Source organism: Myxocyprinus asiaticus, chromosome 6 (assembly GCF_019703515.2).
Source record: "Myxocyprinus asiaticus isolate MX2 ecotype Aquarium Trade chromosome 6, UBuf_Myxa_2, whole genome shotgun sequence".
NCBI classification, from domain to species: Eukaryota; Metazoa; Chordata; class Actinopteri; order Cypriniformes; family Catostomidae; genus Myxocyprinus; species Myxocyprinus asiaticus.
The window spans coordinates 15222762-15232334 of NC_059349.1; the positions used below are offsets into that span (position 1 = coordinate 15222762).

Consider the following 9573-nt stretch of genomic DNA (forward strand, 5'->3'; position numbering starts at 1 on the left):
TCCCAGAGATTGATTCGGCTGCTGCATGAAGTCGAAACATAAATCGGCCCAAAAAAGATAAAAAGCCCAAAACCACCATTAAATGACTGATGAGAAAAAAAGCCTTTGCAATGTCTCTGGCTTGTATAAATGTCTCAGTCCTGAGGGCTTGGAAAAGGCAATACAGATCTCAGTTCAGTCCTCTGTGCTCAGCAGAAGCGGTGTATGTTTTTTATCTTGTCTGTGCTGTCCAGATGTCCCTCAGAAGGAACGTACTTATACAGCTGTACTCTTGGTGCCAATATACGGCCGCGCAAACTCCACAAAGTCATCAGTAAGAACTGGCCATGCACCATTCAACATAATAATTGGCTTATGAATTTAGATTAGTCCTGTATATTACAGGACATTTAAAGGTTCAGTCAGTAATTTTTGTTCAAGTACACTTAAGTAAGTGTACATCATTTGATTATATTTTTTTAAAGTGCTATTCATTTAAGTTGCGAATAAGGATACCAACCCTCCTCATCATAGTTTGACATATCGTCTGTGATCATCGTGCTGAAATCTAACAAAAGGTTCCCTGTGTCTTCGGGAATGGATCGCTTATGATGCTCCTGCAATGTACAAGTAAAGCGTACTGTATATTTACATTTATGCATTTGGCAGACGCTTTTATCCAAAGCAACTTACAGTGCCCTTATTACAGGGACAATCCCCCTGGAGCAACCTGGAGTTAAGTGCCTTGCTCAAGGACACAATGGTGGTGGCTGTGGGGATGGAACCAACAACCTTCTGCTTACTAGTTCAGTGCTTTAGTCCACTACGCCACTCCACTCACTGTAAAACTGGAAGAAAACATATTGTGTTTAAACATTATTTTAACCAATTAGATGACTTTTATGTATAACTTACCACCATGAACTAGACTATAATCACCAATAAAAATTTGTTCCATAGATCTAGAAATTTAAAATGCCCAGCTAATATTAAATTCCAGTATGCAATTGCCATTTCTAGGTCTGGTGGAGAGAAGAAAAAGAAAAAAACTAAATAAAACCTAAAAAAAAAAAATAAAAAAAATAAAATAAAAAATTATCTTTACCAGGAAATTAAAGCAATAAACAACAGAACAGTACAACTAGAACAAACTTAACACATGCCTAAGCCCTTTTGTCCTGGATTCTTAGCAAAGCTGAACGAGAACTGATAGAAGTCTTTAAATCTCCTTTGGTTTTTTAACACTTGCTCCATCCTGGGCAGTTGTGCTTTGAGTTTCTCTATACTGTCACACCTTGAAAAGATGTAATGAAAGTTAATCCAAGCAAGCAATCTAAGTAAGGCTCAACAATAAGGACAGTCCAATGGCCAGTGGCCAGTGTGAGAGTTTCAGGTCAGTCGCCGAAATGGTCAGTTGCTCTAGCGGATGAATGCTGCATCTCCCTTTCACTGATCATGTACATGTGTTTTTACATAAACTTTTGGATTTTTGTGACGTATGAACCCTTTCACATACTGTGATGACGTGTTTCGGTAAATTATTTTTATTTTGGTAAATTTCCTCTATAAAAATATCACATTTTTGTAGCAAATGCTATTTTTTTCTAACAATGAATTCAGTGTATGAATTCATGGCTTTCATAGTTAGAGTCAAGTCTTCTTCACAGCAAAAGTGATTGTTTTTGCTTTAGAATACATTAATTTAACCAGTGGAGTTGTATAGATGATGTTTATGCTGACTGTCTGTTCTTTTTGGACCTTCAAATGTCGTATCACCATCCACTTGCATTTTAAGGACCTGCTGAGCAAGATATTTTTCTATTTTTCTTCAAATGTGTTCTGATGAAGAAAGTAAGTCATATACATCTGGGATGGCATGAGGGTGAGTAAATAATGAGAGAATTTTCATTTTTGGGTGAACTATTCTTTTATGCTCTGAAAGTGTTTTTAAAGAATTCCTGTTTCAGTGGTATGCCCAAAATTAAAGGCTTATAAAAAATGAAGAGAGCAAATTGTTTGGTATCATTTTAAAGAAAACTTTTCAAATTTGTTAATTATATATATTATGATAACTTCTGAGACTCCAAGCCTAAGAAACTACTGAAAATCAAAAAAAAAACTTGAGCCAAAAATTTACATTTTTTCTTATTTTTCTGATTTGACATTATAGATTCTTAGGGTGTAAATACGGTGGCTCCAAAAAACTGCTTTTGTGTTGTTCACAATTATGTCACCTGTAACAGAGTATAATTTTGTGTTGATTGATACGACAAAGCAGTCAAAAGTTATAGCATTACAAAAGTAATTTATCCTAGTGTCCAAAAACATCTCAAAGTGTCCAAAAGCCTCTCCTAAAAAATAAAACATAATAATTGTACATAATAAGTAATTACACATGCAAATACAATGACTAAATGTATGCTCTCTCTCCAAGCATGCAGGCATGAGTAATGAGATCTCATTCAGTTCCCTTCTGTGTCATTTGAACCATTGAGTCTGTGTCATGTACTTGGTGCCATCTCCTGGTGGCCGTATGTAATTACAGTGAATGATCCTGTCTGCCCATATTTGGATGACTTACTCATCTGAATCCTAATACGATTTGTTTAGAGTTCCATGACATTGGACAACATACTACATGATTTCTGATGAAGTCATCTGATCCAGGAAAGCTAATATATTATAGCCAGATAGCACATTATGTGCTGTGTGCACTAGGGATGTGCACGAAGCCGAACACCCTATTCAGAAAGGCACGAATAATGACTTCAAAATGAATAATGGATTCTTCCGAATAATATAAAAAAAATTTGTTTGACTGATAATCCAAGAAACACAAGGATAACGCATGTTTATGTATCACATGATTCATACGTGATTCCCATTTATTCATTTATAGCCTAAACCTGAGCACGATGTTAAATTCCTGACTTGAAGTGATGATTTCACATTGGAGCTCATCTAGCCGTCTCTTAAAGTTGACCACATTTATATTCACATCAGCGATTAAGGTAAAAAAAGTTAAAATGCTCCATAAAGGTTTAAATGCTCCATAGAGTTTTCATCAATTCGGAATATTCCTGCTTATATAAAACAAAGAAACTGAAACTTGCTCTGTCTTTTTTCTTCTTGTTCTTCTTTAAACTGTGCTAAATTTGAGAATGTTAAGTGTTCTTGAGCTCTGAAAAAGCGCTGTATAAATGTAACATTATTATTATTTAACTAAATAATGGTGTCCTATCGTAAAAATTCCTGATAGACTTACGGGACTTTCACCTGTTTGTAGGCTGCATTGATTTATTATATATTTATTTTAATGCTTGAATTTGTATTTATTATTCACTGCAAAATGTGCCATTTCACATTTCGCTTGACACCTCCTGCCTCCAGAATAATGTTGTTATACATGCACAGACAAATGAAAATTCTGTTTCAGGCAGATATTAATATCAGAAATACCAGGAGAAACCACAGTTAATGTGGCCAACAAATTCAGCTTCATCTGGTAAGAAATAAAATAATTTAATTATAATTTAATTCAATAATAATTATATAATAATAATAATAATTATTATTATTATTATTATTATTATGATTATGAAGGCATACACGAGGCATATTTTATTAATAGAAACTAAAACGTAAGAGTAACATTTAAAAATGGGCGTTTCATTTCGTTTTTAACGCACTTCCGGTTTAAACATTCCCCTTACCCGGTTCTGTCCAAATACAGAGACAGATACAGATAATTTTGTCATATGAACAAATACAAATAATGGCTTCGCTGCACACCCCTACGTGTGCACATTCTGCTTCGTATGAATTATCTAATGATCAATGCATCCGATTACATTGTGTGTGGGCTCATTTTAACGGAAATCCTCTAAGTAATAGTATGTGATATTTTATGTTCTGTTTATTTTTCCTGAATTTATAAGCGAAAACACGGCTTATAAGCAACACCTGTTTACATGTAACATATCTGTCAAAGACATATACTTAGCTACTACTCTTATTACTTCTACAGTAGTTCTACATTTTAAAACAATACCTATTTTATTGTTGTTCAAGAGTTTAGTTATTAATATTTTGATCATTCTTTTTTTCACGGTGGCCCCAATCCGAGCTTAAAGGGTTAAATTATTTCCAGTAAATTGTTTTATTTTATTTTTATTTTATTTTTATTTTTATTAAATACACATTACATAAATACTGCATATAATTATATAAAAATACGTTGATAAAAATAGGCCAGTAAAAATTAAGGGCAAGTAGAAACATGACCTACTGGCCCAACTACAATTAGTCCTGTTCAAGGAACAGGGAAAAGAAAAGAAAAAAACAAACAAAAAAAACATTTACCCTTGCTCAGCCATTCCCTCTATGAATTCTTGTTTGGTGAACTCGCAATGTGTTGCAGCCCGAAACTTCCAAGCGATTAGTAGTACACTTATACTGGCAGGATCAAGTGACAGGTCATCACAGAACTGTTGGATCCCATCTATACCGATCTTGTTATCATCTTGAGGGTCTGTAAAAATAATCAGATTTTTCTCACACTGCATCAAACAGAAGAAAATCAAATTTATAGAAGAAACATATGAAGTATAGTATGGTGTGTTTATAATGAGTACCTACTCATATACCAAGGCATATTTTAAAAATACAAAAACATAAAAGATGTGCTCCAAAACAAATCTTACCTCTGTACCATTTGTAGAGCTGTTCTAACTTTTTCCGGTCTAACGTTCCCTTTAAATTCTGTACATATAGGTCAGGATTTTGGAAAAAGATGTCTGTAACAACATCTAGTTTCCAATCATTTTGAGGCAAACAATTCAATGCCATTTTCTCGTTTGACTGGGTAAAGATCATGAACTGGTGAACTTTATCCTTCTGAGAGGATTTCAGCTTGTTCTGGATGGAAAAAGCATAAAGAGACTTTCAGTTAAATAAATAAAATGTGTTTTATGATGTAAAGAAAGAACAGCAAGTATCATGCCCTTGTGTACATTCACAGGCTGTGTTAAAACATATGACAGTGGCATAAAGACCCTAAATGGCTTGATTTTTTATTTAATTAGAAGCAATTCAAATAATAAACTTGTTCTATATGTATGAATATAAGTTATATAATACGAATACTGCACACAAAACAGATGCCTCGCCTGTTCAACTGCTTTTCAGCACCATTTCACACTGTTTGCATAAAGGCCTTTTAACAGATAAACATACAAATATCCCTTCACTATGGCCCATTACTCTTGCTTGCAAGTTATAACATGAACTAGTGAATCCTGCTCACTCACAGCTTTGACCTCGCTAGCTCAAAGCTACCTGCTCTCATTAATCAATAAGCCAACTCTACTGTAAGGAAAAGGCAAAGCGCCATAAACAAAACTTGAGTAGTAGTATTTAGTCTTACATCCTCCGATATAAAATAGAATTGAAAAAGTATATTGAGATGGCACATCTCACCTAATAAAGTAATAGAAGCTCTTTCTCTTATAACACTGAACTTTTATTTTACTCTAACATTCTCTTTTTCTAGTAATAATACAAATATGTTTATAAAAATAAACAATATATATTAGAAGTAAGCCGATATATATCAGCTTTACTGATTAATCCAACAAATTCTCATGGTGAAATTGTAAGGATTCGTACGACTTTTCTAAATTTGGCTAATTCATATGATATTGTACGACTGCACTCATATGAATTCATACGACTTTCAGCCAATGGTGTCATTGGGCATTTTTTTGCATATAATACGTGACAATTACTTGCTTCTGTCACACCAACAGCTTCCTATAATGTTTACACACTCTACTGATCGGTTAGGTTTAGATAAGGGGTTTGGGTAAGGGCAGTAGTGTAGTCTAGGGCATACGCAGGCATACATTTTGTGTATACCCACCTAAAATAAGTGATATGTATGGTCGCCAGAACAACGAGTAGTCTTTTCACCCAGAAATTTTTCAATCTTCTATTGCAATGCCGCAGCACTGTTGAGTGAATTGTATGTTTTTTTTGTTTTTTTTTTAGTGTACAGAGCTTCTCTCTAAACATGCATGGAGCTTCGGGAGGTGAGTGGGCAACTGATGGCATGGGCAAGACAGACAGTCTGACTAATCCGATCCACCAATCAGAACATTCATTTCAGACTCGATTGGATATTTGCTAACCAATCATATTTTCCATTTCAGTAAGGGGTGGGACATTTCCAGCATCTAACAAGCATCCCTGGAGTAACCATAATTTGCACTCAAATGTATTTCCCAGCTAAACGTAAATATACAGTTGAAGTCAGAAGTTTACATCCACTTAGGTTGAAGTCATTAAAACTCATTTTTTAACCACTCCACAGATTTGATATTAGCAAACTATAGTTTTGGTAAGTCATTTAGGACATCTACTTTGTGCAAGACACTAGTTTTTCCAACAATTGTTTATAGACAGATTGTTCCACTTTTTATTGTCTAAAATCACAATTCCAGCGGGTCAGAAGTTTACATACACTAAGTTAACTGTGCCCTTAAGCAGCTTTGGAAAATGATGTCAAGCCTTTAGGCAATTAGCCAATTAGCTTCTGATAGGCTAATTGGCTTACTGGAGTCAATTGGAGGTTGTCCCTGTGGATGTATTTTAAGGTCTACCTTCAAACTCAGTGCCTCTTTGCTTGACATTATGGGAAAATCAAAAGAAATCAGCCAAGACCTCAGAAAATAAATAAATAAAAATGTGGACCTCCACAAGTCTGGTTCATCCTTTGGAGCAATTTACAAATGCCTGAAGGTACCATGTTCATCTGTACAAACAATAGTACGCAAGTATAAACACCATGGCACCACGCAGCCATCATACCGCTCAGGAAGGAGACACATTCTGTCTCCTAGAGATTAATGTAGTTTGGTGTGAAAAGTGCAAATCAATCCCAGAACAACAACAAAGAACCTTATGAAAATGCAGGAGGATACATGTAGACAAGTATCTATATCCACAGTAAAACAAGTCCTATATCAACATAACCTTAAAAGTTGCTCAGCCAGGAAGAAGCCACTGCCATAAAAAAGCCAGACTACAGTTTGCAAGTGCACATGGGGACAAAGATCTTACTTTTTGGAAAAATGTCCTCTGATCTGATGAAACAATAATTTAACTGTTTGGCCATAATGACCATCGTTATGTTTGGAGGGAAAAGGGTGAGGCTTGCAAGCCGAAGAACACCATCCCAAATGTGAAGAATTGGGGTTGGCAGCATCATGTTGTGGGGGTGCTTTGCTACAGGTGGGACTGGTGTACTTCACAAAATAGATGGCATCATGAGGAAGGACAATTATGAGGATATATTGAAATGGACAATGACCCCAAGCATACCTCCAAAGTTGTGGCAAAATGGCTTAAGGACAACAAAGTCAAGGTATTGGAGTGGCCATCACAAAGCCCTGGCCTCAATCCGATAGAAAATCTGTGGGCAGAACTGAAAAAGCGAGTGAGAGCAAGGAGGCCTACAAACCTGACTCAGTTACACCAGTTCTGTCTGGAGGAATGGGCCAAAATTCCAGCAACTTATTGTGAGAAGCTTGTGGAAGGCTACCCAAAATGTTTGACCCAAGTTAAACAATTTAAAGGCAATGCTACCAAATACTAACAAAGTGTATGTAAACTTCTGACCCACTGGGAATGTGATGAAAGAAATAAAAGCTGAAATAAATAATTCTCTCTACTATTATTCTGATATTTCACATTCTTAAATTAAAGTAGTGATCCTAACTGACCTAAGACAGGGAATGTTTTCTACAATTAAATGTCAGGAATTGTGTTTAAATGTATTTGGATAAGGCGTAGGTAAACTTCTGAATTCAACTGTATACATTTAAATTTAACTCATGCAATTAAACTTTGTGAAAATACTGCATGTTACTGCACCCGTGCTAGTTTTGATTCTCTTTGCAGATGCTGGACAACTGTGTCCCGTAATTATATAAAATGTGCTGATGAACATGAACATTACTACACTCATATTTATTCAATGCATAACAGTTTATTGCGTATTATGTATTAGTTTATTAATTAGAGTAATTATTAAGTATTAACAATTTTCATAGTAGCCTAATGAAAGGAACATTGATGACACCTATTAATTTAATACATATTTAACATCAAGTTACCATACCATGGTTCTTAGTAGTGTACTGTACACCATGCCAGCAAGAAACTTACCCTGATGTACATTTTGTAATTATAGTCCCACATGAACTTACAACAGCCAACATGCCCACCTCTTCAGAGACTACTACACCACACTGGGTTAGGGCACAATATTATTAATAATGTCCTTATCGCCTCGTGCGCGGAACTTGTGCTTACTTCCGCATTAGAAATCTGGGCATTTGCGCATGTTGAAATCGTATAAATTTATACAAACGAAATCATAAGAAATAGTCAACTTGTAAAATATGTACGAATTTTCATGAGATCGGGTTGGATTAATCAATGCCGATAGTTGGTTTTTTGGAACTAATGGTTATCTGCAAAATTTTATGCCAATGTGTTTTTTTTTTCCACGCAAAAACAAAAAAACATCCCGTGAGTGGCAGTTCTGCGGATGGAAATGCCTTGTTGATGAGAGAGGTCAACAGAGAATGGCCAGACTGGTTTGATCTGACAAAGTCTACGGTAACTCAGATAACCGCTCTGTACGATTGTGGTGAGAAGGATATCATCTCAGAATGCTATTCTGAGACGCGGGTTGGCGCTGTTTTGGCGGCACGAGGGGGACCTACGCAGTATTAGGCAAGTGGTTTTAATGTTGTGGCTGATCGGTGTGTATACAGTGTGTGTGTGTGTGTGTGTGTGTGTGTATATATATATATATATATATATATATATATATATATATATATTTATATATTAACAAAAAAAGTGTGTGTGTGTGTGTGTGTGTATGTATATATATATATATATACATACACACACACACACACACACACACACACTTTGTTAATATATATATATATATATATATATATATATATATATATATATATATATATATATATATATATATATATAATTGCAAAAATATTAACAAAAAATGTTGAAATAAGCATTAAAAAGTGTTTTCCTAGCTTTCTTGTTTTCAGACACTGAGTGTTTAAGATTATTGCTTAATTTCGTTGACAAATGCCATTTTGATAGGGAAATTTACACTTCACTAAAATCACTAAACATCAAGTGAAACTTGGCCAACATAAATAAAAGATTAAACTTTTTTCAGACGAGCCTACACACTTCATCTGTCGTTTCTATGTGAATGCACTATTTCCAACACAGTCGTTTACAGGTAACCACGCCTAAAAATGGTCCTAAAAAAACTATGGAGAGAAAGAGGGAAAAAAGAGAAAGCCCTCAAGTATTAAAGTCAGGCAAATTTCATGGCCAGAAATGTGGAGACCCCGTAGCGACCTCACAACTTCCTGTCAATGCTGCAATATCCTTGCGCTTCTCCATATAGATCCACACCACTGCTCACAGTTCTGGTTAACTTCGACATAACTAAAATAAACACGCCTAACATTTACACGTATT

At 35.1% G+C, this 9573-nt stretch overlaps 1 protein-coding gene across 1 annotated transcript; it reads right to left on the reverse strand.

The window, feature by feature from the left end:
- Nucleotides 1-255: 255 nt before the first annotated feature.
- Nucleotides 256-4899, reverse strand: LOC127442455 (DCN1-like protein 1). The gene is made up of 6 exons (XM_051700505.1): nucleotides 4683-4899; nucleotides 4342-4510; nucleotides 1143-1273; nucleotides 919-1001; nucleotides 501-596; nucleotides 256-333 (listed from the first exon to the last, which is right to left on the reverse strand). Exons 1-6 carry the CDS (start codon nucleotides 4852-4854, stop codon nucleotides 256-258), a joined length of 729 nt encoding a protein of 242 aa, XP_051556465.1. The 5' UTR covers nucleotides 4855-4899.
- Between the last annotated feature and the right edge of the window lie 4674 nt (nucleotides 4900-9573).

Bases quoted from the DNA above. Each gene is read 5' to 3' on its own strand.
- LOC127442455 (XM_051700505.1), bottom strand. From the start codon at position 4,854: ATGATCTTTACCCAGTCAAACGAGAAAATGGCATTGAATTGTTTGCCT. The intron at 4,511-4,682 runs GTAAGATTTGTT...TTATTTTTACAG, and splicing joins GCTCTACAAATGGTACAGAG to ACCCTCAAGATGATAACAAG. The intron at 1,002-1,142 runs GCATGTGTTAAG...TCTCTCCACCAG, and splicing joins TCCAGGACAAAAGGGCTTAG to ACCTAGAAATGGCAATTGCA.